Below are 27,040 nucleotides of genomic sequence, written 5' to 3'. Positions count from 1 at the left end.
AGAGCTGAGGAGAGAACTGAAACATTTTGAACAACTTTTGCTACAGAGCAGGAAAAGACTTTTCAAACATAAGGCTGTGTTTCGAGGTGGGTGTCGAGCACCAGACTTGAATTTGATTTGGACTGTTGGGAGAGGTGGGAGAAGCTGGAAGAACAAGGGGTGGGGGCCTAACAATTCTGCAGGGAGCTGTGCAATTGCTTTAAACATAAAAGGAAGCTCCCTCCCCACCCCAATTGTCCAGCGTGGGTCAGCTGAAGCTGCCTGGCTAAGAAGAAAGCAGAAGTCAGTTAGTGCCTGGGCAGCTTTCGGCTGACCCAGGTGAAGACACCTCTCCCCAACGCAGAAGACCAGACGAGCTTGTGAAGGACTGTTTGATTGAACTGTTGTCTGTCGTACCACCTCGGTGAAGCAAGTCATCACTCCCAGGCGCCCTTTTCCTCTTCAGCACACCCTCTGCCTCTCCCCAACCTTATTTATTTATTTATTTATGCTTTATTTCAAATCTGTAGGCTTACAATTGGGGTGGGGTTTAGCTCTCGACCCATGGCAAGTCCATCTGTGCCGGTAGTGGGGCCCTTTAATATCTGTGCAGCTGCAGCCTCTGTGGCTGCCCATGTGGCCCCATCACCATTCAAGCTGATCACTTCTAGCCATGGGGTGAAGAGCTATTCCCAGACCAACATGTCTATTGAGGCTTGTGTGAAGACAATGGCCAAGATTGTCGGCCCCTCGGCCAATGTGGCAGCCTCGAAGATGTACAGGAAGGCTGTGTTCTTCCTGAAGATCGAGTGGGCGATGTCTCTGGTCTTGAGTAAGGGGCTCACTGTAGGGGAGACCTTCCTGCCGGTGGACCCTCTGAGTGGATAATATTGTCAAACCTCCCACCCTTCATTCCCAGTGAGCTCCTCCTCCCCCATCTGCACCATCTGGGGGAGGTAAGGTCAGGGATCACCCCAGTCCCGCTCAGTCTTTGGACGAACAGCCTGCAGTATGTGAACTCCTTCCGTGGCCAGCTCTTTATGCAGCTGGAGTGAGGAGGTCTTGGAGGGTCACTTCAATGTGGAGTTCCAGGGTCTGGCCTACCGCGTCTTCTGGACCTTGGACAAGGCGCGTTGCCATGCCTGCAAGGGGGTGGGGCAGGCTCGTAATAACTGCCCTAACTTCCCAGCCACCAACTCCACCTTGACGTCCCAGGGTGGCGCAGCTGAACCTCCTCCAACTCCCCTACACCTCCATCAGACACTGCTCAAATGGTTCCAGAGGTTCTGGTCTTCACGGCCTCGAGTGGGGTTGTGGATACCCGTCCGGGTGGCAGAAAGGCACCTGAAGGCGTGTTCCCTGGACACAGAAAAGTATCGTCAGCCTGTGCTCAGCCCTCCAGGGGACCCCACCTGCCCCGCAGCTCTGTTCAGGCCCAAGAAACCTGGGCAAGGGGGCGCAGAGGGAGAAGTAGAGGCCTCTGCTGAGATGGAGGTCCAAGAACGAGGCACATCAATTTTGTCATGAACATTGATTTTAAACTATTACTGGAGTGAAGAAAGGACTTGTTAAACAGATCAGCCGTGGCTGGAAAAGACATTTGCATATTAACAGATGGTGATTGGGAGGACAAAGGACCATTCCCTAATTAATTCAACCCACAATGGACCTTGATCACCAGGTACTGTGTGTAAGAGGAGCATTCCAGAGACTGCTAAGGTGATACAATCCAAGACGTGGTCAGACCAGTTGGTCATATGACTAACCTGCTTAGCAACCTGGCGTTTTCTGAATTGTACAAACAGTTTGAACTGAGAGTGTTGGTTTGCTCCTGGACTGAGAAGATCTCTCCTGTCTGCTGCCATCTGTTTCTCACAAGCCTCTGAATCCACTGAAGATACATGAACCCCAAGAGAGAAAAGTCTCCTACAGAAAACAAGAAGAATACTGGGCTCCAACGAAAAGCAAGATCTAGCTACAATCAAGGATTCTACAGTGAGCTCGAAGAACCGCAACAAAAACTCTTCAGATAGTGCCTCAAACGTTTCCACTTTATTTTTTTCTTCTGCTCTTTTCTGTCTCTATTTGAATGTGTGTATCGCATGTGCATGCTAGCGTGGGTGCGTTGTGTATCTGTAGGCGTCAACTGAATTAGAGTTTAAGTTTAAGTTCAGTATTTCTTGAAGCTTTTTCCCCGAGTGGGGGATTCAATTACTAGGGGTCACGAGTTCAAAGTGAGAGGGGAAAAGTTTAGGGGGGATATGCGTGGAAAGTTCTTTACGCAGAGGGTGGTGGGTGCCTGGAACGCGTTGCCAGCAGAGGTGGTAGACGCGGGCACGATAGCATCTTTTAAGATGTATCTAGACAGATACATGAATGGGCAGGAAGCAAAGAGATACCAACCCTTAGAAAATAGGCGACAAGTTTAGATAGAGGATCTGGATCGGCGCAGGCTTGGAGGGCCGAAGGGCCTGTTCCTGTGCTGTAATTTTCTTCTTTGTTCTTTGTTCTTCATTAATCCTGAGAAAACCTGTTTGTGCTGCTTTCTTTGCCTTATAATTGGAAAGCGGTGAACAAGGATTCACCAAGGGGGAGCTAAAAACAGTGTGTTTAAAATTAAACCTTGTAAGACCAGGTGAAAGCTGGAGGGACCCATAGATACCTTTCTGGGTAATAACACCTTCAGCTGAAGGGTATAAAAGATCCATTGATGTCATTCTGAAGAGCAGGGGAGATCTCCCCAGAGTCTTGGTCAATATTCATCACCTAATCAACATCACTAAAACTGATTAACTGGACATTATCACATTGCTGTCTGTGGGAGCTTGCTGTGTGCAAATTGGCTGTCACATTTCCTGCATTACAACAGTGGCTGCAGTTCAATAGAATTTCATTGGCTGTAAAGTGCTTGGAGACGTCCTGATGTCATGAAAGGCCCGAAAAAAAATACAAGTCTTTCTTCAGGAGAGGAAAAAAGGCCCAGAAATGGAGCAGTCGAGAACAGGATTTCAATTACCCACCTCTTATCCTGGAGAAAACAAATACTCGACACACTTGTGTGCTGGAAACAAAGCTCATTTATTTGTCATTGATCCAGAACATGAAACTCCAGCACAGTTAGAGAATTATTAACAAGAGAAGAAACAAAATCAAACTCTCAGAATAAACATGGTTCATTCCTGGATGTGATTAACAGCAGCAGTCACTTGTGAACCCGCTGGTGTCTCAGCAGGTTCGATGACTGAGTGAATTCCTTCCCACACGTGAAGCAAGTGAACGGTCTCTCCTGGGTGTGAACTCGCTGGTGTGTCAGCAAGTTGGATGAGCACGTGAATCCCTTTGCACACACACAACAGGTGAACAGCCTCTCCCCAGTGTGAACTCACCGGTGCGTCAACAGGGTGGATGAATGAGTGAAGCCCTTCCCACACACTGAGCAGGTGAACGGCCTCTCCTTAGTGTGATTGCGCGATGAATTTCCAGCTTTGATGGGTAATGGAATCCCTTCCCACAGTCCCCAAATTTCCATGGCTTATCCATGGTGAGGGTGTCCTTGTGTCTCTCCAGGTTGGATGATCAGTTGAATCCTTGTCCACACACAGAACACGTGTACGGTTTCTCCCTGCTGTGAAGGGTGATGTTTTTTCAGGCTGTGTAACTGGTTAAAGCTCTTTCCAGAGTCAGTCACTGGAACACTCTCACTCGGGTGTGTGTGTGTCTCGATGTGTTTCCAGTCACACTGATGTTTGAAATCTTTTGCCACACACAGAACAGACAAACATTTCTCCTTCCACATTCAAAGGCCGATGATATTCCGGTCCGGATGAATCAAGTCAGATTTTGATGTGATCGTTTTGAGTTTCCAGTCTGCAAATCCTCCCCTTCTAATACCTTGTAAAAGGAGTTTACAAAAGTTAACACTGTCAGGATAGAAATTCAGAACAGACAATTCCAGTTCCTATGGAACATTCTTTCCTCTCTTGTGCCCCCATATCGAATAGAATCATAGAATGGTTACAGTACAGAAGGAGGCCTTCCGGCCCATCGTGTCTGTACTGGCTCTCTGCAAGAGCAACTCACTTCGTCCTACTCCCCTTGCCTTTTCCCCATAGCCCTGCAAATTTTTTCTCTTCTGAGAATTATCCTCTTTTGAAGGCCTCAATTGAATCTGTCTTCACCACACTCTCAGGCAGTGCATTCCAGATCCTCACCACTCGCTGCATAAACAGGTTTTCCCTCATTTTGCAATTGCTTCCTTTAACAATTACCTCTGGTTCTGGATCATAATCTGGAACATGTGGTCCAATGAAACTAAAAGAAGCCAAAAGCACACTGGGCTCCTGCAGTCGTTGATGGGGGACTTTCTGACCCAAGGGGGATCCTGGGTAATTAATCCACCATTGAAAGCTCCAATTGCTGAAAGGATAATTATTTTTGCATCATCCCATTGAGATTAGGGCCAGAGAGGCAATGAATGAAAATATTAAATAAATTATACAGATACCCGAGTGCCCGGGCCATCAACTATGGTGTGAAATACAATGGGACTTCTGTTTTACACCCACATTTGGACTCGGGAATTCGAAGGATGTTTTCGCAATGTGCAGATGACAGCAAATTGGGTGGTAGAACTAACAATGTGGAGACTGCACTGAAATCCAGGAAGACATAAACAGGCTGGCAGACTGGACAGATAAATGGGAAATGAAATTCAACACAGTGAAATGTGAGCTGGTTCATTTTGGGAGGAGGAATAAGGAGGCCAGTTATTGGTTAGAATGTAAGAAATTAAATGGAGCAGAGGAGCAAAGAGATCTGGGAAGAGAGTCACATAAATCACTAAAAGGAGCAACACAAGTCGAGAAGAGAGCAAAGAAAGAGCTGATCTTTTCTAGAGGAATACAATGTAACAGCAGGGAGGGAATGTTAAATTTATAGAGAACCTCACTTAGAAGGACTGTGAGCAGTTCTGGTCTCCAGATTAAAAAAGGATATTGAAGCACTGAAGAAAGTGCAGAATAGATTTACAAAGATGTCACCAGAGAGGATGCTACTATCCAGCAAGATTGAGTAGGCTGGGGCTCCTTTCTCTGGAAAAGAGAAGACTAGGAGGAGATCTGATAGAGGTCTTTAAAATTATCAGTGAGTCAGAACAAGGGGGCAGCAATATAAGACAGACATTAAGGAGAAGGAGGAAGAATGAGGAGAGGCAATATAGTCCAACAGCTCCAGCGACCCGGGTTCAATTCTGGGTACTGCCTGTGTGGAGTTTGCAAGTTCTCCCTGTGTCTGCGTGGGTTTCCTCCGGGTGCTCCGGTTTCCTCCCACATGCCAAACACTTGCGGGTTGATAGGTAAATTGGCCATTAGCAATTGCCCCTAGTAGGTGGTAGAGAAATATAGGGACAGGTGGGGATGTGGTGGGAATATGGAATTAGTGTAGGATTAGTATAAATGGGTGGTTGATGGTTGGCACAGACTCGGTGGGCCGAAGGGTCTGTTTCAGTGCTGTATCTCTAAACTCACAACAACCTACAATCCACCTACATTACCGGGATAGGGAGACAGAGTTTAGAAACACTCACCAACACGACTCCAGTCAAACATCCCAAGAGGAAATGGGGAGCAGTGTGTGTACCTGACCTGATATCCCCAGATGCAACTCACAAGCACCTGTCCACCTCCATCACTCCCACTGCGCAGGCCCCAAACACTGTATTGTACTGCACCTGCACATTGGACTCCATGGTGTGAATTGGGAACTTCTTTTTAGTAACATCATAAAAGCAAACTACTGCAGATGCTGGAAATCTGAAATAAAAACAAGAAATGCTGGAAATACTCAGCAGGTCTGGCAGCATCTGTGGAGAGAGAAGCAGAGTTAACGTTTCAGGTCAGTGACCCTTCATCAGAACTGACAAAGGTTAGAAATGTTAGGTTTTAAGCAAGTAAAGCAGGGGTAGGGCAAGAGATAACAAAAGGGAAGGCGTAGATAGGACAGAGGGTCACACAGAATAACTGATAAGAACGTCATGGAGCAAAGGCAAACGGTATGTTTCTGGTGTGCTGAGAGACAAAGCATTAGTACAGAGAGGGTGTTAACGGACAGAAAAGTGAACAGCCCCGGCCCAAAGTACAAACATGAAAACAAGTGGGAATGCAACATGGTAAAAATAAAATGAAAGATGAAACAAACTAAACTAAAATAAAAAGAATAAAAAAAAAAAATAACTGAAAATAAAAAGGGGGCCTGTCACGCTCTGAAATTATTGAACTCAATGTTCAGTCCGGCAGGTTGTAGTGTGTCTAATCGGTAAATGAGTTGCTGTTCCTCGAGCTTGCGTTGATGTTCACTGAAACACTGCAGCAATCCCAGGACAGAGATGTGAGCATGAGAGCAGGGGGGGAGTGTTGAAATGGCAAGCAACCGGAAGCTCGGGATCATGCTTTCAGACTGAGTGGAGATGTTCCGCAAAGTGGTCACCCAATTTGCATTTGGTCTCCCCAAGGTAGAGGAGACCACATTGTGAGCAGCAAATACAGTATACAACATTGAAAGAAGTACAAGTAAATCACTGCTTCACCTGAAAGGAGTGTTTGGGGCCTTGGCTAGTGAGGAGAGAGGAGGTAAAAGGGCAGGTATTAAACTTCCTGTGATTGCATCGGAAGATGCCGTGGGAAGGGGGTGAGGTAAAAAGAGGTGTGGGTAAAAGGGGAGTGGACCAGAGTGTCATGGAGGAACTGATCCCTTCGGAATACTGACAGCAGAGGGGAGGGGAAGGTGCGTTTGGTAGTGGCACCACGCTGGACACTACCTGTCACCTTTTGAACTTACTGCACTTCATTCTCTCAGGTCTAACCCCGACATTGTCATCAAAACCTGCAGACAAGGTTGGTGCTGTTGTTGTCTGGTGTACTGACCTCTAGCTTGCAGAGGCTCAGCACCAACTCTCAAACACTTCTTCCTACCTCCCCCTGGACCATGACCCCACCACCGAACATCAAAGCGATTGTGCACAGGACTGTCACTGACCTCATCACCTCTGGAGATCTTCCCTCTGCAGCTTCCAACCTCATAGTCCCGCAACCCCGGACAGCCCGCTTCTACCTCCTTCCCAAAATCCACAAACAGGAATGTCCCGGTAGACCCTTTGTTTCAGCCTGTTCCTGCCCCACTGAACTTATTTCTTCCTATCTTGACTCTATCTTTTCCCCCCTGGTCCAGTCTCTTCCCACCTACATCCGTGACTCTTCTGACGCCCTACGTCATTTTGACAATTTCCAGTTTCCAGCGATTTAACATCCGTAGCACTTAAAGCAGCCAGAAGCACTGCACAAAGAACAGCCAGGCGCTGCGCAAACGACTACTGGCAACACCTATGCAGTCATATTCAGCTGGCCTCAGACACCGAAAACATCAGAGGAATGTATGATGACATTAAGACAGCTCTTGGGCCAACCATCAAGAAGATCGCCCCCCTCAAATCTAAATCAGGGGACATAATCACTGACCAACGCAAACAAATGGACCGCTGGGTTGAGCACTACCTAGAACTGTACTCCAGGGAGAATGCTGTCACTGAGACTGCCCTCAATGCAGCCCAGCCTCTACCAGTCACGGATGAGCTGGACATGCAGCCAACCAAATCGGAATTCAGTGATGCCATTGATTCTCTAGCCAGCGGAAAAGCCCCTGGGAAGGACAGCATTACCCCTGAAATAATCAAGAGTGCCAAGCCTACTATACTCTCAGCACTACATGAACTGCTTTGCCTGTGCTGGGACGAGGGAGCAGTACCCCAAGACATGCGCGATGCCAATATCATCACCCTCTATAAAAACAAAGGTGACCGAGGTGACTGCAACAACTACCGTGGAATCTCCCTGCTCAGCATAGTGGGGAAAGTCTTTGCTCGAGTTGCTCTAAACAGGCTCCAGAAGCTGGCCGAGCGCGTCTACCCTGAGGCACAGTGTGGCTTTCGTGCAGAGAGATCGACCGTTGACATGCTGTTCCCCCTTCGTCAGATACAGGAGAAATGAGGTGAACAACAGATGCCCCTCTACATTGCTTTCATTGATCTCACCAAAGCCTTTGACCTCGTCAGCAGACGTGGTCTCTTCAGACTACTAGAAAAGATTGGATGCCCACCAAAGCTACTAAGTATCATCACCTCATTCCATGACAATATGAAAGGCACAATTCAACATGGTGGCTCCTCATCAGAGCCCTTTCCTATCCTGAGTGGTGTGAAACAGGGCTGTGTTCTCGCACCCACACTTTTTGGGATTTTCTTCTCCCTGCTGCTTTCACATGCGTTCAAGTCCTCTGAAGAAGGAATTTTCCTCCACACAAGATCAGGGGGCAGGTTGTTCAACCTTGCCCGTCTAAGAGCGAAGTCCAAAGTACGGAAAGTCCTCATCAGGGAACTCCTCTTTGCTGACGATGCTGCTTTAACATCTCACACAGAAGAGTGCCTGCAGAGTCTCATCGACAGGTTTGCGGCTGCCTGCAATGAATTTGGCCTAACCATCAGCCTCAAGAAAACGAACATCATGGGGCAGGACGTCAGAAATGCTCCATCCATCAATATTGGCGACCACACTCTGGAAGTGGTTCAAGAGTTCACCTACCTAGGCTCAACTATCACCAGTAACCTGTCTCTAGATGCAGAAATCAACAAGCGCATGGGAAAGGCTTCCACTGCTATGTCCAGACTGGCCAAGAGAGTGTGGGAAAATGGCACACTGACACGGAACACAAAAGTCCGAGTGTATCAAGCCTGTGTCTTCAGTACCTTGCACTATGGCAGCGAGGCCTGGACAACGTATGTCAGCCAAGAGCGACGTCTCAACTCATTCCATCTTCACTGCCTCCGGAGAATACTTGGCATCAGGTGGCAGGACCGCATCTCCAACACAGAAGTCCTCAAGGTGCCCAACATCCCCAGCTTATACACACAACTGAGTCAGCGGCGCTTGAGATGGCTTGGCCATGTGAGCTGCATGGAAGATGGCAGGATCCCCAAAGACACATTGTACAGCGAGCTCGCCACTGGTATCAGACCCACCGGCCGTCCATGTCTCCGCTTTAAAGACGTCTGCAAACGCGACATGAAATCCTGTGACATTGATCACAAGTCGTGGGAGTCAGTTGCCAGCGTTCGCCAGAGCTGGCGGGCAGCCATAATGACGGGGCTGAAGTGTGGCGAGTCGAAGAGACGTAGTAGTTGGCAGGAAAAAAGACAGAGGCGAAAGGGGAGAGCCAACTGTGTAACAGCCCCGACAAACAAATTTCTCTGCAGCACCTGTGGAAGAGCCTGTCACTCTAGAATTGGCCTTTATAGCCACTCCAGGCGCTGCTTCACAAACCACTGACCACCTCCAGGCGCTTATCCATTGTCTCTCGAGATAAGGAGGCCAAAGAACAAAGAACCAGTTTCCTGGCCCCAACCACCTCCTCTTCACTATGGACATCCAATTGCTCTGCACCTCCATACCCCATCAGGATGGTTTAAGGGCTCTCCACTTCTTTCTTGAACAGAGGCCCAACCAGTCCCCATCCACCACCACCCTCCTCCGCCTGGCTCAACTTGTTCTCACATTGAACAATTTCTCCTTCAACTCCACTCACTTCCTTCAAGTAAAAGGTGTTGCTATGGATACCCGCATGGGTCCTAGTTATGCCTGTCTATTTGTGGGAAATGTCAAACATTCCTCGTTCCAGTTCTACTCAGGTCCCCTCCCCCAACTCTTTTTCCGGTACATTGATGACTGTATCGGTGCCGTTTCCTGCTCCCGCGCCGAACTGGAAAACTTTATCAACTTTGCTTCCAATTTCCACCCTTCTCTCACCTTTACATGGTCCATCTCTGACACTTCCCTTCCCTTCCTTGACTTCTCTGTCTCCATCTCTGGGGATAGCCTGTCTATTGATATTCATTATAAGCCCACTGACTCCCACAGCTACCTGGACTACACTTCTTCACACCCTACCTCCTGTAAGGATTCCATTCCATTCTCTCACTTTCTCTGTCTCCGGCGCACCTGCTCTGATGATGCTACATTCCATAACAGCACTTCTGATATGTCTTCCTTTTTCCTCAACCAAGGATTCCCCCCCACTGTGGTTGACAGGGCCCTCAACTGTGTCCAGCCCATTTCCCACACCTGTACCCTCACACCTTCCCCTCCCTCCCAGAGGTGGGGTCAGCGTCATTTTTTTTTGAAGAGGGGGTGATGATGGCATAATTAAAGCAGAGAGGGACAATGCCTGGAGAGAGAACCATTAACAATATCAGCTAACATGGGGAAGTTGGCTGGTCAGCAGTTTAGTGGGAATAGGGTCGAGGGAACGGGAGGTGGGTCTCATGGACAAGATGAGCTCAGAGAGGGCATGAGGGAGATAGGAGAGAAACGAGAGAAAGATGTGGGTTCAGGGCTTGGGCAGGGGGAACTTTGGAGGCAGTTTGGCCTGGTGGGTTAGTGGAAGGGAGGGAAGTAGCAGAGGCAAATGATCAGATGGTCTCAATCTGAGTGACCAAGAAAACCATGAGCTCCTCGCACTTGTTGGAGGTAAGGATGGTGGAGACAGGGGAGAGGGAAAGCACTTCAAAAGGAATGAACTTGTGTTTGAGATATTAAAAAGACTCGACACACTATGTTCAACACAAAACTGATTTATTTGACTTTTATACAGAATATTAGCCCCGAAAACTGGGCTGGAGTTTTATCAGCAGAGACAGACCCCAATAAGCGTAGTTCCTTCCTCGATGTGATTAACAGCAGAATCCAATCACTGTGGTTACTTGTGAACTCGCTGGTGTCTCAGCAGATGGGATGATCGAGTGAATCTCTTCCCACACTCAGAGCAGGTGAATGGCCTCTCCCCAGTGTGAACTCGCTGGTGTGTCAGCAGGTGGGATGACTGAGTGAATCCCTTCCCACACTCAGAGCAGGAGAATGGCTTCTCCTCAGCGTGCTTGCGCTGGTGTAGAGTCAGGTGGCCTGATTGCCTGAACCCAGTCCCACAGTGAGAGCACCTGAACGGCCTCTCCCCAGTGTGAACTCGCTGGTGTGTCAGCAGGTTGGATGAATTCGCGAATCCCTTCCCACACACAGAACAAATGAACAGCCTCTCCCCAGTGTGAGTACGCTGGTGTACAGTGAGGTCGCCTGATCGTCTGAACCCAGCCCCACAGTGAGAGCACCTGAAGGGTCTCTCGTCAGTGTGAACACGTTGATGGATTGTCAATTCAGTGGAACATTTATAGCAGTTTCCACAGTCTGGACATTTAAAAGGTCTCTCCCCAGTGTGAACTCGCTGGTGTGTCAGCAGGTTGGATGAAGTAGTGAATCCCTTCCCACACTCAGAGCAGGTGAATGGTCTCTCCCCAGTGTGAACTCGCTGGTGTGACAGCAGGGCAGATGACTGAGTGAATCCCTTCCCACACTTGGAGCAAGTGAACGGCCTCTCCCCACTGTGAACACGCTGATGTTTCAGCAAAGTGGATGACTGAGCAAATCTCTTCCCACACTCGGAGCAGGTGAACGGCCTCTCCCCAGTGTGAACTCGCTGGTGTGTCAGCAGGTTGGATGACTGAGTGAATCCTTTCCCACATATGGAGCAGGTGAATGGCCTCTCTCCAGTGTGAACGCGCTTGTGTAGAGTGAGGTGCTCTGACCGCCTGAACCCAGTCCCGCAGTGAGAGCACCTGAACGGTCTCTCGTCAGTGTGAACACGTTGATGGGACATCAGTTCTCTGGAACTTTTATAGCAATTCCCACAGTCCGTGCATTTAAAAGGTCTGTCATCAGTGTGAACGGTGCTTTTTCCTTCCATGTTCAAAGTCCTATGATATTCGGGTTACGATATATTGGGCAACTCAGTCAGATCCTGATGTAATGTTTGATTTGAGTTTCACGGCTGTAATTCCTCCCCTTTTAAAACCCTGTGAAATTGATTCAAAACAGAAAAAGAGAGTGAGAGAACCCACAAAAACATAAAGACAGGTTGTGAAATGGAGCTGAATGAATCTGGTAATTTATGCGGCCGACACTAGGAAAAAGTGACCATGAAAGCTGCTGGATTGACGTACAACCCCAACTGGTTCACTAATGTCCTTCAGGGAAGGGAACCTAACACCTAGTCTGGACCCACACAAGACTCTGCCCTCTATGGCAGGAGAGAGAGAGAGAGAGAGAGAGAGAGAAAGAGAGAGAGAAAGAGAAAGGGGGAGCAGGTAGCAAAAGAGAGGGATTTTAAAAATCTACAATTCGACCAAAACTTTGACAGAACCTCCCAAAAGCTCATCTTCCACCACTGAGAAGGACCAGGATAGCAGGTGTATGTGAACACCATCACCTCCAAGTTCCCCTCCAAGTCACACACCATCCTGACTTGTCTGACATCCAGTACTGGATGAACAGAAATTTCCTCCAATTAAATATTGGGAAGTCTGAAGCCATTGTCTTCAGTTCCTGCTACAAACTCCCCTCCCTAGCCACCTACTCCATCCCTCTCCCTGGAAACTGTCTAAGGCTAAACCAGACCGTTCATAACCTTGGTGTCATATTTGACCCCGAGATGAGCTTCCGACTACATTTCGATGCCACTCAGACCGCCTATTTCCACCTCAGTAACAAAACCACACTTCGCTGCTGCCTCTGAAACTTACATCCTTGCATTTGTTACCTCCCAACTTGACTATTCTAACACACTCCTGGTCGGCCTCCCACATTCTACGCTGCATAAACCTGAGCTCATCTAACACTCTGCTTCCTGTTCACCCATCACCACTGTGCTCACTGGCCTACAGAGACTCCCAGTTAAGCAGCACCTCAAGTGTAAAATCCCCATCCTTGTTTTCAAATCCCTCCATTCCCTCACTATCTCTATAATCTCCTCCAGTCCTACAACCCTCCGAGAGATCAGGGATCATCTAATTCTGGCATCTTGAACATCCCCGATTTTCATTGCTCCACCACTGGTGGCCGTGCCTTCAGCTTTGGAAATCCCTCCCTAATCCTCTCCGCCTCTCTACCTCACCTTCCGTGATTCAGACACTTCTTAAAACCCACCTCTCTGATCAAGCTTTTGGTCATCCGCCCTGATATCTCCTTAGGTGGCTCAGTGTCAAATGTTGCTTTATAAACACTCCTGTGAAACACTTTGGAACATTATATTGTGTTAAACGCACTACATAAATACAAGTTGATGTTGACTTGGACATATATCACCGTTCCTTCATCATCACTGGGTGAAAATCCTGTAACTCCTTCCCCAACACCATTGTGGGAGCACCTTCACCACACGGACTGCAGCGGTTCAAGAAGAAGGTCCACCATCACCTTCTCAATGGGTAACTGGGGTTTAACAATATTTGCTGGTCTGGCTAGTGATGCCCATACCTCAGGAATGAAATAACAAAAAACTGTATATGTAAAATGGATTAAAAGCCTCTACAGAAATACTTGTTACAAAAACAATACTGTTTTGCATTGAGTAGTTGGTGCCTGCTCAGCAACCTCTTCTCCCCTGGGATTTACCTCCATTGACAGCCTCACATTGGAAATTGTTGGGCCCTAATGGGCTCAAACATACGCGGGGTTAAACCCAGCAGCTTCTCCTACATCTCCACTCCAGATCAAACTGACACAACAAAAAGGACCTGCACAGGAGGCCAGAGACTGACTTCCACATCCAAACCAGCTCTTAATTGGGCCGTCTGTGTTTCTCGACTCAGTTCTGTGAGCAACGTCTGCAATGCTGAAGTGGAGTGCTGACTTGGGTTGCATTAGAGTGCTAAAGTGGGAGTTTTGTGACCGAGGGAGTCCGGTGAGGAGGGAGCAAGGAGCTCCTTTCATTTCCTGCCTGTCCTCAAAGAGCGTGAGGGGAGCCGAGAGTTTCCACAGAGCACAGCTGACTGGTGAGTAAGTCCTGGTGGGTATTTTTCAAGCTGGATTGAATTGTAAGTCATTGTTTTAGCTAGACTTAGTTGATTAATTTTTTTTATTATAATAGTCTTCTAAAATTTTAAATTTAAAGGGTTTAGTCATAACAGGAGAGCTTTAAGCCGTGGTTTGCTCCTCTTGCTGCATGTGGGAATCCGGGAACATTTCCAGTCCCCGGGACCAGCATGTGTGCAGGAAGTGTGTTCAGCTGCAGCTCCTGGAACTCGGGTTTCAGAGCTGGAACGGCAGCTGGAAACACTGTGGAGCATCCGCGCGTCTGAGAGCATCGAACAGAGAGGTGGTCACACCGCAGCTGAAAGGACTTGAGGAAGGAAGGGAATGGGTCACCACCACGCAGTCCAAGAGAATCAGGCAGGTAGTTCAGGAGTCCCCTGGGGTCCCGCTTGCAAATCGGTATTCCATTTTGGAGGCTGATGAGGCTGGTTCCTCCAAGAAGTGCGGACAGAGTCAAGCTTCTGGCACCACAAGCAGCCTGTCTGCACAGGAAGGGGGAAAGAGAGGAGAGCAATAGTAAAAGGGGATTCTATAGTCAGGGGAACAGAGAGGCGCTACTGTGGCCGTCAACGTGACTCCAGGATGGTGTGTTGCCTCCCTGGTGCCAGGATCCGGGATGTCACTGAACGGCTGCAGGGCATCCTGAAGGGGGAGGGTGATAAGGCAGAGGTCATGGTACATGTTGGTACCAATGACATAGGTAGAAAGAGGGATGAGGTCTTGCATAAAGAATTCAGGGAGTTAGGCAGCAGACTAAAAAGCAGGACCTCTCGGGTTGTAATCTCTGGATTACTCCCAGCCACATGCTAGCGAGTATAGAAATAGGAGAATAGCACACATGGCTTAAGAGTTGGTCCGGGGGGGGGGGGGGGGGGGGGGGGAGGGTTTCAGATTCCTGGACCATTGGGACTGTTTCTGGGGAAGGTGGGACCTGTACAAGAGGGACAGTCTACATCTGAACCAGAGGGGGACTAACATCCTTGCTGGCAGGTTTGCTAGTGCTGTTGGGAGGAGTTTAAACTAATTTGGCGGGGGAGGGGACGCAGACTCCTAGCAGAATAGGGACACAGCTAAACACAGGAAAGCAAACAAGTCAGAGGGAATACAATGGAAGTTTCAAGGGAGTAAGACCAGGATGGATGGCCTCTACTTTAATGCCAGGAGTATTACAGGTAAAACAGATGAGTTAAGGGCAAGGATTGACATGTGGAATTGTGATATAGTAGCCATCACGGAGACATGGTTGAGGGAGGGGCAGGATTGGCAGCTCAATATCCCGGGACATAGAATCTTCAGGCGAGACAGAGGAGGGGGTAAAAGAGGAGGGGACATTGCAATATTAGTTAAGGAGTCAGTTACTGTAGTAGGGAGAAATGATATCTTGGAGGGGGCATCAAATGAAGCTTTATGGGTAGAGTTTAGGAATAAAAAAGGGACAGCCACATTGCTAGGTGTTTATTACAGACCCCCAGATAGTCAGCGGGAAATTGAGGAGCAGATATGTGCGCAACTTGCAGAGGTGTGTAAAAATGATAATAGGGTAATTATATTAGGTGATTTCAACTGTCCCAACATTAATTGGGATAGTCATCGTGTTAAGGGCTTAGATGGACTGGAGTTCTTAAAATGTATGCAGGAGAACTTTTTAGCTCAATATGTAGAGGATCCAACAAGGGAGGATGCAGTGCTGGACCTAATTCTGGGGAATGAAGCCGGACGGGTGGTTGAGGTGTTGGTGGGGGAGCATTTTGGTGAGAGCGACCACAACATGGTACAATTTAAGCTTGTTATGGAGAAAGAAATAGACAAGTTGCAAAAAAAAGTTTTGGATTGGGGGAGAGCGAGTTTTAGCAAAATAAGGCAGGATCTGGCCAAGGTAGACTGGAAAGAGTTACTTGTCGGGAAATCGACAGAAGAGCAGTGGGGGGCATTCAAAAAGGAAATGGGGAGGGTACAGGCCCAACATGTTCCCTCCAGGGTAACAGGTAGGAGCAACAAGCCCAGAGAACCATGGATGACCAGAAACATTCAGGGTACGATGAGAAGGAAAAGAGAGGCTTTTAGCAAATACAAGGAGAGCAAATCAACGGAAGCATTAGTGGAGTACAGAAAGTGTAGGATGGAGCTTACGAAAGCAATTAGAAGAGCAAAGAGGGGATATGAGAAAGCTCTGGCTGGTAAAAGTAGGGAAAATCCCAAGATATTCTATAAGTATATCAATGGGAAGAGGATAACCAGGGAAAGAGTAGGACCCATTAGGGACCAAGGGGGAAATCTGTGGGTGGAGCCAGAGGACATTGGTAGGGTGTTGAATGAATACTTCACATCTGTCTTCACCCAAGAGAATGAGGATGTAGATATGGAACTGAGAGAGAGAGACTGTGAGGTTCTTGAGCAAATTGTCATAGGGAGTGACAAGGTATTGGAGGTTTTGGCAGGCTTAAAAGTGGACAAATCTCCAGGTCCGGACTATTTGTGTCCCAGGATGCTGTGGGAGGCGAGGGTGGAGATTGCGGGGGCTCTGCCCCAAATTTTTAATTCCTCTCTGGCCATGGGGGAGTTGCCAGAGGACTGAAGAACAGCTAATGTGGTCCTACTATTTAAGAAAGGTTGTAGAGATAAGCCAGGGAACTATAGACCAGTGAGTCTCACGTCAGTGGTAGGGAAACTATTGGAGAAAATTCTGAAGGAGAGAATCTATCTCCGCTTGGAGAGGCAAAATTTGATTAGGAATAGTCAGCATGGCTTTGTCAGAGGGAGGTCATGCCTAACAAATTTGATTGAATTTTTTGAGCATGTTATCAGGTGTGTAGATGAGGGTAGTGCAGTTGATGTAGTTTACATGGATTTCAGCAAAGCCTTTGACAAGGTCCCACATGGGAGACTTATCAAGAAAGCAAATGCACATGGGATATAGGGTAACTTGATAAGGTGGATTCAAAATTGGCTTAGCTGTAGGAGACAGAGAGTGATGACAGACGGCTGTTTTAGTGACTGGAAGCCAGTGTCCAGTGGCGTACCACAGGGATCTGTGCTGGGTCCCCTATTGTTTGTCATTTATATAAACGACATAGATGACCATGTGGGGGGTAGCATCAGTAAGTTCGCGGATGACACAAAGACTGGTCGAGTGGTTAACAGTGAGGTTGAGTGTCTTGGGTTACAGAAAGATATAGACGGGATGGTCAAATGGGCAGAAAAGTGGCAGATGGAATTTAACCCTGAAAAGTGTGAGGTGATACACTTTGGAAGGAGTAATGTGACATGGAAGTATTCAATGAATGGCCTGACACTGGGAAGTTCCGAGGAACAAAGGGACCTTGGCGTGTTTGTTCATAGATCTCTGAAGGCAGAAGGGCAGGTTAATAGGGTGGTGAAAAAGGCAAATGGGACACTTGCCTTTATCAATCGAGGCATAGATTACAAAAGCAGGGAGGTCATGTTGGAGTTGTATAGAACTTTGGTAAGGCCACAGCTGGAGTACTGTGTGCAATTCTGGTTGCCGCATTATAGGAAGGATGTGATTGCACTGGAGGGGGTGCAGAGGCGATTCACCAGGATGTTGCCTGGGATGGAACATTTAAGCTATGAAGAGAGGATGGATAGGCTTGGGTTGTTTTCGCTGGAGCAGAGAAGACTGAGGGGTGACCTGATTGAGGTGTACAAGATTATGAGGGGCATGGACAGGGTGGATAGGGAGCAGCTGTTCCCCTTAGTTGAAGGGTCAGTTACGTGGGGACACAAGTTTAAGGTGAGGGGCAGGAGGTTTAAGGGGGATTTGAGGAAGAACTTTTTTACCCAGAGGGTGGTGACGGTCTGGAATGCCCTGCCTGGGAGGGTGGTAGAGGCGGGTTGCCTCACATCCTTTAAAAAGTACCTGGATGAGCACTTGGCACGTCATAACATTCAAGGCTATGGGCCAAGTGCTGGCAAATGGGATTAGGTAGACAGGTCAGGTGTCTTTAATGCATCGGTGCAGACTCGATGGGCCGAAGGGCCTCTTCTGCACGATATTATTCTGTGAATGAAACAAAGGCAAAGTACTGCAGATGCTGGAAATCTGAAATAAAAGAGAAAATACTGGAAATACTCAGCAGGTCAGGCAGCATCTGTGGAGACAGAAACAGAGTTAATGGTTCAGGTGCTTCGAGCCCCCAGGCTGGAACTCGGGGTGGGAGAAGGAGGAAGAATGAGGAGAGGCAACATAATCCAACACTCACAGCAACCTACAATCCACCGACATTACCGGGACAGGGAGACTGTTCAGAAATACTCAGCAACACGACTCCAGTGAAACATCACAGGAGGAAAAGGGGGAGCAGTGTGTGTACCTGCCCTGATATCCCCCTCCCCAGGCCTGTCAGTCAAACCCCCCACTCCTCCCACTCCACAGCTCAGCCTAACAGCTTCCTGCACCTTGAGCCAGCCCTGCCCAGGTGTGGCCCAGTTCAAGGGGAGTCTTTGTGGAACCAGGGAGTGGGGGACTCCTGCCCTGTGCTGTGTCCCAAATGGTTCCTCCCTCCCTCCCCTCCCCCAGGCCCCTTTATAACTGAGTTCAGTTTCCTTTAAAGTTTTGCCCTTTGATGTTACACTTTATTAATCCTTATTTACTCCAGAAGAGCTGGAAATCTGACGGCCGTTAACCCCGGGCCTGTCACCGGGAGAAGCCCCGCAGCTGCCGCCCCGCTCGGTGCAAACGCGGGACTGGGAGCTTCTTATTGGGGGGTGTTGAGGCCTACACCGGGTGTTTCTGAGACCTTTCCACCCACCCGCTGGCTCCATTCCTCTCCTGCACTCGGTTGTTTCTCACCCACTGCGGATCCTACCCGACTGCCTCTGTCCAGCTCCTGCACCCGCACTGCACATGCTCCAGTCACTGCCTGGAACCAGGCCTGTGTGGAGGCTCCTGGAGTGAGGATAGGACACATTCCGACTCCAGGGGAATGTTGGGTAACAGCTCCACCATGGAAAGGCCGTACTGTGAATAGAAAATAATGGTTCTGTGATTCCATTGAGATTGGAGCCAGATATTAAATTAATAGTCAATTAATAGAGAAATTCAAGTGACGGCTGTTGTCAACTCCTTTACAATGGGGGATGAGGCTGCAGACAGTGTGTGTGAAGCTCGTGTTGCCCCGGGGTATATAAACCCGCTCCATCCAGCCTCCTCCTTCCATTTCCCACACATTTTCTCTGACTGCTTCCCAGAAGCACAATCTGATTCCCCTGGTCCTCACCTTTCACCTCACCATCCTCTGCATTCAATGGAGCATCCTCCATTATTTCCCACACCTCCAGCATGATGCCACCACCAAACACATCTTCCTCTTCCCTTTCAGTATTCTGGAAGGACACACTGCTTGATCCTCTATCACATCCAACATCTGGGATTAGGGATGGGCAATAAATGCTGGCCTAGCCAGCAACGCCCACATCCCATGAATGAATTTCAAAAAGTCTGAACGTCTATCACATCCAACCACCACACCCCCACCCCCCCCCCACCCCTCCACTCCTTCCCATACAAGCACAGGAGATGTAACACCTGCCTTTTTACCTCCTCCCTTCTCACTGTCCAAGGCCCCAAACACTTCCTCAAGATGAAAAAGAAATGTACTTGCACTTCTTTAAAGTTAGTATTCTGTATTCACTGCTCACGATGCAGTCTCCTGTACAATAGGTAGATAAAAGCAGATTCGGTGACCGCTTTGCAGAACATCTCTGTTCTAACTGCAAGTGTGACCCGGAGCTTCTAATCGCCTGCCATTTTAATTCTCCACCTTGCTCCCAACCTGTCCTCAGCCTCCTACACTGTTCTAATGAAGCTCAACTGAAGCTTGAGGAACCGCACCTCAGTTTTCAATTAGGCACTTTACAGCCTCCCAGACTCAACACTGAGTTCAACAATTTCAGATCATAATCACCACACCCAGTTTTTCAGAGAGCAGCTGTTGACAATGGTTCTGCTATTCACATTTAAACCTCATCTGGACCCATCTTCTTTTTACAAGTACCATTACCATCTGTTTTTGCCTTGTACCATCCTCTCTTTCCCATTCTCTTTTGTCCTTTCCTCTGTACTTGCTTAAAACCTGTCACATCATCTCTAACTTTTTCCAGTTCTCACGAAAGGGTCAAGCCCTGAAACATTAACTCTGTTTTTCTCTTCACAGATGCTGCCTGACCTGAACATTTCCAGTATTTTCCATTTTTATTTCAGATTTCCATCATCTGCAGTATTTTGCTTTTGGTTTAAAAGATCAGTTCTGATTTACAAGGGGCCTAAATCTGGGGCCTTTCTGTTACAATTGTGTAGGATGTAAAAGTAACCTTAACAGTAACACTTACCAGCACCTTCAGGAGAGATGGTGAGATAGCCCCTGAGTGCAGATTGGGAATAAAATCAATGTCTGTAAATCTTTTCCTTCTAATACCCTGTGAAAGGAGTTTATAAAAACTGTTAGTACAGGACAGAAATTCAGAAGAGACAAACATTTCTCTTGGTTTGAGTTTGCTGTAAATCCTCCCTTTCGAATACCCTGTAAAGGGATTTTATAAAATTAATCACTGTCAGTACAGGATCTATGGAACATTTTCCCCTCTCTTGTTCCCCCAAAGCTGTAAATCCCCCTCGCACACACTCTTCCTCCTCCTTGTGCTGAAATTAAACCCATGGCACCATCTGCACCATTTCTTTCCTCCACTGCCAGTTTTCTCCCTCCCTATACTCAGGCTGGGTTCAGTTCTCCAGCCGCCGTGTGGAGAGTGAAAATCAAATCAATGATTTTCTCTCCTGGTCACTGGGATCCCTGAAGCCCCGCCCACTCTGTGATGTCACCAAGATGGCGACGCATGCGCTCTGCTCCCCACTCAAGCAAGATGGCGGCCCAACAAGCGCCTTTCTTTCCAACGAGGTGGCTGTTAACCTAGTCCCGGGTAAAAACCCAGGAGCTGCAAACGGAGGACCAGGAGCTTCTTCTTCGGTTATTACGACCTACACCAACTGTTTCTGAAACCTCTTCGCGCACCCGCTGGTTCCATTCCAGCCCTCCCTCACCCGCTGCAAAAGCTTCTCCAACACTCGCACTGATCCGATGACGATGACACTGCGCATGCTCCAGATGCAGGCCCGCACAGGGCTCCTGTAGAGTGGATAGGGCACATTCACTTCAGCAGGGAATGCTGGGTAGCAAATCCGCCATTGAAACAGCTCCTTATAGAACAGGAAATAATTTTGTGCGATCAAATTGAGATGAAACAAACAAATTCCTCATAAACAAACTAAATTACATTGGCGCTCTTTGATTGTTGAGCCTTGGGTGTGATTAATAACAGCTATGGATATACTTGCCTGAGAGGGAGTGCAATGAAGTCTCTCGCGACTGATTCTATGACTGTCTGATGAGGAGATTGAGTACACTAGGCCTCTATTAAATCAAGTTTGCAAGAATTCGAGGTGATCTCATTGAACTAAACATGCCACACTCAGCAACCTGATGTCATTTTAAAAATGCTTAGACAGAAACATTTCGTAGCACATTTCAGTTAAGATTACATCTGACATAGAGTTATAGAGTCACTTACTGCACAGAAGGAGGCCATGCAGCCCATTGAGCCCATGTCGGGTCTCCAGGGAGCTATTCTGTAAGTCCTACTCCCGGCTCGATCCCCGTATACCTGCAAGACTATTTCTCCCCTTTGGCCATGCAACTTCCTCTTGAAGTCATTGATTGTCTTTGCATTCATCACCCTTGTGGGCAGTGGGTTCCAGGTCCCATAGAGAGATGGAGAGAAATGGACAGGGAGTGAAAAAGAGAATGAGAAAGAACGTACAAATGTGAACATATGAATTAGGAGCAGGGGTAGGCATTCAGCCCCACGGGCCTGTTCTGCCATTTGATAAGATCGTGGCTGACCTGGTTGCAGTCTCAACTCCACTTTTCTGTCTGCTCCCCATAACCCTTGACTCTCTTGTCAATCAAGAATCTATCTAACTCAGTCTTTAAAAATTGAAGTGGATACCTGTCCAACATTTCCTCATAAGATACCCCCTTCATCCCAGGAATCAGTCGAGCAAACCTTGTCTGAACTGCTTCTAATGCAACTATATCCCTTCATAAGTAAGGAAGCTAAAACAGCATACAGTACTACAGATATGGTCTCACCAATACCCTGTATAACTGTAGCAAGACTTCCTTACTTTTATATTCCACTCTCCTTACAATAAACTACATCATTTCATTTGTATTTCTAACCATTTGCTGTACCTGCATACTAGCTTTTTGTGAACTATGTTCCCGGACACCCAAGTCCCTCTGTACCGCAGAGTTCTGTCTCCATTTAAATAATATACTGCTTTTCTATTCTTCTTGCCAAGGTGGACAAGTTCACATTTTCCCACATTATACTCCATCTGTCAAATTTTTGCCACTCACTTAACCTATCTCTATTCCTTTGTAGACTCTTTATGTCCTCTTCACAACTTACTCTCCTACCTTTCGTTGTGTCATTGGCAAATTTAGCAACCACAAATTCGGTCCCTTCACCAAGTCATCAATATAGATTGTAAATAATTGAGGCACCAGCACTGATCCTTGTGGTACTCCACTAGTTACAGCTTGCCAACCTACAAATTGACCCATTTATACCTACTCTGTTTCCCATTAGCGAACCAATCCTCTATCCATGCTAATATGTTACCTCCCTACACCATGAGCTCTTATTTTGTGTAGTAACCTTTGATGTGCACCTTATCAAATGCCTTTTTGAAATCAAAGTACACCACATCTATAGATTCCCCTTTATCCAATTTGCTTGTTGCTTCCTCAAAGAACTCTAATAAATTGGTCAAACATGATTTCCCTTCCACAAAACCATGCTTACTCTGCCTGAACACAGTAAGAGTTTCTAAGTGCCCTACTGTAACCTCTTTAATAATGGATTCTAGCATTTTCTCTGTGACAGCTGTTAGGTGAACTGACTGCTATTTTCCTGCTTTCTGTCTCCCCGCTTTCCTGAATAGAGGAGTTGCATTTGCTATTTTCCAATCAATTGGGACCTTTCCCAATCAAACGAACTTTGGAAAATTACAACAAATGCATCTATTATCTCAGCAGATACTTCTTTTAAGACCATAGACAGAGAGAGAGAGAGAGAGAGAGAGAGAGATACAGCACTGAAACAGGCCCTTCGGCCCACCAAGTCTGTGCCGACCAACAACCACCCATTTATTCTAATCCTACATTAATCCCATATTCCCTACCACATCCCCACCATTCTCCTACCACCTACCTACACTAGGGGCAATTTACAATGGGCAATTTACCTATCAACCTGCAAGTCTTTGTCTGTGGGAGGAAACTGGAGCACCCAGCGGAAACCCACGTGGTCACAGGGAGAACTTGTAAACTCCACACAGGTAGTACCCAGAACTGAAGCCGGGTCGCTAGAGTTGTGAGGCTGCGGTGCTAACCACTATACCACTGTACTGCCTAGGATTAGCGCATGGCCAACTGATCCGAACCCGATGGGACCTGACGACATGTGTCAGGGTCAGGTCACTCTTCCGGGTCCAGCATTCAGGCTTGGGTCGCGTCGGGCCGGACCGGGTTGGACACACTCTATCACCACCTCCAGTACATGGCTCCAATGTTAATGTACTTTTTGGGCTTACAAGGTTGTTTAGTTACAGTTTTTTAAAGCTTGCGCAGATAAGCAATAAAGTGAAAAATGGAAGCTAGATTAACTGATGGTCCGTCGGGTCTGGCCCGGAAAAACTGAAAGGACTCGGGCCAGGTTGGGCTTGGGTCGGATGTGGTTCTGTCGGGCTCGGGTCGGGTTTCATTTGCAGACCCAAGCCGGCCTTTACCGAGGATGTATCAGCTCCTCAGGACTTGTCAGCGTTTAGTTCTAATAGTTTTCTCAGAAACCTTTCCCTGGTGATTGTAATTGTTTTAAGTTCCTCCCTTCCTTTCACCTCCTGATTTTCAAGTGTTTCTGGGATGTTATTTCTGTCTTCTACAGTGACGATCGATACAAAATATGTGTTCAACGCTTCCGCCATTTCCTTATTTCCCTTTATTAATTACCCAGACTCTCTCTCTGGAGGACCAACGCTCACTTTAGTTACTCTTTTCTGTTGTAAATACTTGTAAAAACTCTTCCTATCTGTTTTTTATATTTTTAGCTGGCTTTCTCTCATACTCTAATTTCTCCCTCCTTATTTTTCATCATTCTTTGCTGTTTTTTAAATTCTATCCAATCTTCTGACCTACCACTAATCTTTGCAGAATTTCATGCTTTTTCTTTCAATTTAATACTATCCTTAACTTCCTTAGTTAGCTACGGGTGGTGCATCCTTCTCATAGAATCTTTCTTTCTCACTGGAATGCAGCTTTGCTGAGTGTTATGAAATATCTCCTTAAAAGTCTGCCACTGCATCTTTAATGTCTACCTTTTAACCTGATTTCCCAGTTCACTTCATATACTTGTAATTGCCTTTATTTAAGTTTAAAGCACTAGGCTTAGACCCACGCTTCTCACCCTCAAAGTGAATGTGAAATTCAATCATGTTATGATCACTGCTACCTAGAGGCTCCTTTACTATGAGGACATTAATTAATCTGGTCTCATTGCACATTACAAGGTCTAGAATAGCCTGCACTCTGGTTGGCTCTAGAATGTACTGCTCTAAGAAATTGTCCCAAATACACTCTATGAACTCATCTTCCAGGCTACCTTTGCCAATCTGAATTGTCCAATCAATATGTAGATTAAAATCACTGATGATTACTGCTGACCCTTTCTTACAAGCCCCCATTATTTCTTTCTGTATACTCTGTCCTACAGTGTAGCTACTGTTAGAGGGCCTATAAACTACTCCCACAAATGACTTCTTACCTTTGCTATTTCTTATCCGCACCCAAACTGATTCTGCATCTTGATCTTTCCAAATAAGATCATCTCTCACTATTGTCCTAATGACATCCTTAATTAACAGAGCTATCCCACCACCTTTTCCTAGCTTCCTGTCCTTCTGAAATGTCAAATATCCTTAACTATTCAGGTTCCATCCTGGGTCACCTTGCTGCTATGTCTCTGTAATGGCTATCTGGTCATATATATTTATTTCTATTTGTGTTGACAATTTATGCATTTTGTCATGAATGTTGTATACATTCAGATACAGAGCCTTTAGTTCTGTCTTTTTACGATTTTTGTAGACTCTGGCCTTATCTGCTGGTGCTCTCTAAAGTTTGTGATCTCTGTCCTTTCCTGCCATGCTCTGATTATCATTACCCTTATTGCTACCTTGCTCTAGTGCCTTCTCCTCTCTCTTTCAATTATCACATCTTCCCTCATTTGATCTCTTGTTTATTTAGTTTAAAGCCATCTCTACTGCCCTAGTTGTATGACTTACCAGAACACTGGTGCCAGTATCGTTCAGGTGAAGACTGTCCCAGTACAGCTCCCACTTTTCCCAGTTCTGGTGCCATGAATCAAAACCCATTTCTCCCACACCAATCTTTGAATCACACATTTATCTCTCCAATCTTATTTATCCAATTTGCTCACGGCTCAGGTAATAATCCAGAGATTATTACCTCTGTGGTTCCTTTTTTTTAAAATAGCCCCCAGTTGCTTATACACCATAAGCAGAATCACATTCCTAATCCTATCTATATCATTGTTATGTGGACCACAGCAACTGGATACTCCCCCTGCAAGTTCCTCTCCAGTCCTGAGCAGATGCCCCGAACCATGTCACCGGCCAGGCAACACAGTCTTCTGGACTCTGGCTTTCGGCTACACAGAAATGTGTCTATCCCCCTGATTATACAGTGTCCTATTACCAATACATTCCTATTTACTCCACCCACATGAATGGCTTCCTGCACCAGAGTGTCATGGTCAGTTTGCTCATCCACCCTGCAGCTCCTGCTCTCATCCACACAAGCTAAAAGAACCTCAAACCCAGATAAGAATTTAGGAGAGTAGGATTAGGGACAGACAGTAAACAGAGAGAGAGAGAAATAAAGAGGCAGAGAGAAAGATACACATATAAGGTAGGTAGAGGTAACTGACTTTGGTTTATAAACGTGATTTGTGTTGGGATGCTGCTGAGAGATTGTCTGTGTAACTCAGAGAGGGAAACCTGGACACTTGCTGCGCTATTTTGTTTAAAAATATTCCTGCCTTGTCTTTTAATCAATTCCCACCTGAAGCAGAATTATCTGGCTATGATCACAATGCTGTTTGTGGGATCTTGCTGTGCACAATTTGCTTGCTGCATTCCCTACATTACAACAGTGACCATTGACTGTAAAGCACTCCTCCAGGCTCGAAAGTAAAGTCGTTAACTTGAACCTGTTATGATTACTGACTGATGCTTGTGTTTTAGGCAGTGCGATGGTTAAATGAAATGTGCAGCAGCCACTTTAATTCAGTACCATTCACAACTCCTCAGATTCTGACGCAGCGAGTCCTGGACAACATTCAGGCTTGGGCTGATAAGTGGCAAGTAACATTCATGCCAACAAGTGACAGGCAATAATGATCTCCAACAAGAGACAATCTACCTATCTCCCCTTGAGATTCAACAGCATTACCACTGTTGAATCACTCACTATCAACATCCTGGGGTTTACCATTGACCAGCAACTTAACTGGAGCAGCCACATAAATACTATGGCTACAAGAGCCCGTCAGAGGCTAGGAATTCTGTGGCAAGTAACTCAGCTCCTGGCTCCCCAAAGCCTGTCCATCATGTACAAGACACAAGACAGGAGTGTGATGGAATACTCTCCATTTACCTGGATGGGTGCAGCTCCAACAACACCAAAGAAGTTTGACACCAAAAAAATGTGAGGTTATCCACTTTGGTAGGAGGAACGGAGGTTCAGATTATTTCTTAAATGATAAGAGATTAGAGAGTGTAGATGTACAAAGCGACCTGGGAGTCCTTGTCAATAAGTCACTGAAAGCTAACATTCAGGTGCAGCAAGCAATTAAGAAGGCAAATGATATGTTAGCCTTTATTGCAAGAGGATTTGAGTACAGGAGTAATGAAGTTTTGCATCAATTGTATAGAACCTTGC

At 46.9% G+C, this 27,040-nt stretch overlaps 1 protein-coding gene and 1 pseudogene across 7 annotated transcripts in view; both read right to left on the bottom strand.

The window, feature by feature from the left end:
• LOC137349215 (zinc finger protein 436-like) overlaps nucleotides 1–21,047 on the bottom strand; it is a 90,308-nt gene extending 69,261 nt beyond the window's left edge. The window contains exons 1-5 of one of the 7 annotated variants that reach the window (XM_068014679.1): nucleotides 21,001–21,047; nucleotides 20,292–20,378; nucleotides 18,754–18,921; nucleotides 13,056–13,385; nucleotides 10,669–11,926 (exon numbers count right to left, since the gene is read on the bottom strand). In XM_068014679.1, the coding sequence (XP_067870780.1) occupies nucleotides 10,780–11,817 (1,038 nt within the window). In that variant the 5' untranslated portion in view covers nucleotides 11,818–11,926; nucleotides 13,056–13,385; nucleotides 18,754–18,921; nucleotides 20,292–20,378; nucleotides 21,001–21,047 and the 3' untranslated portion in view covers nucleotides 10,669–10,779. Of the gene's footprint in view, nucleotides 1–10,668; nucleotides 11,927–13,055; nucleotides 13,386–18,712; nucleotides 18,922–20,291; nucleotides 20,379–20,941 lie in introns of those variants that run through there. The other 6 variants (XM_068014681.1, XM_068014683.1, XM_068014682.1 and 3 more) reach the window with 6 other exon arrangements.
• LOC137349231 (gastrula zinc finger protein XlCGF7.1-like) lies at nucleotides 3,163–3,769 on the bottom strand (annotated as a pseudogene).
• Nucleotides 21,048–27,040: the final 5,993 nt, after the last annotated feature.

The sequence above is a fragment of the Heterodontus francisci genome, chromosome 34 (assembly GCF_036365525.1).
Source record: "Heterodontus francisci isolate sHetFra1 chromosome 34, sHetFra1.hap1, whole genome shotgun sequence".
NCBI classification, from domain to species: Eukaryota; Metazoa; Chordata; class Chondrichthyes; order Heterodontiformes; family Heterodontidae; genus Heterodontus; species Heterodontus francisci.
The sequence above is the reverse complement of the archived record's forward strand: the minus strand, read 5'-3'. Positions and strand labels throughout refer to the sequence as shown.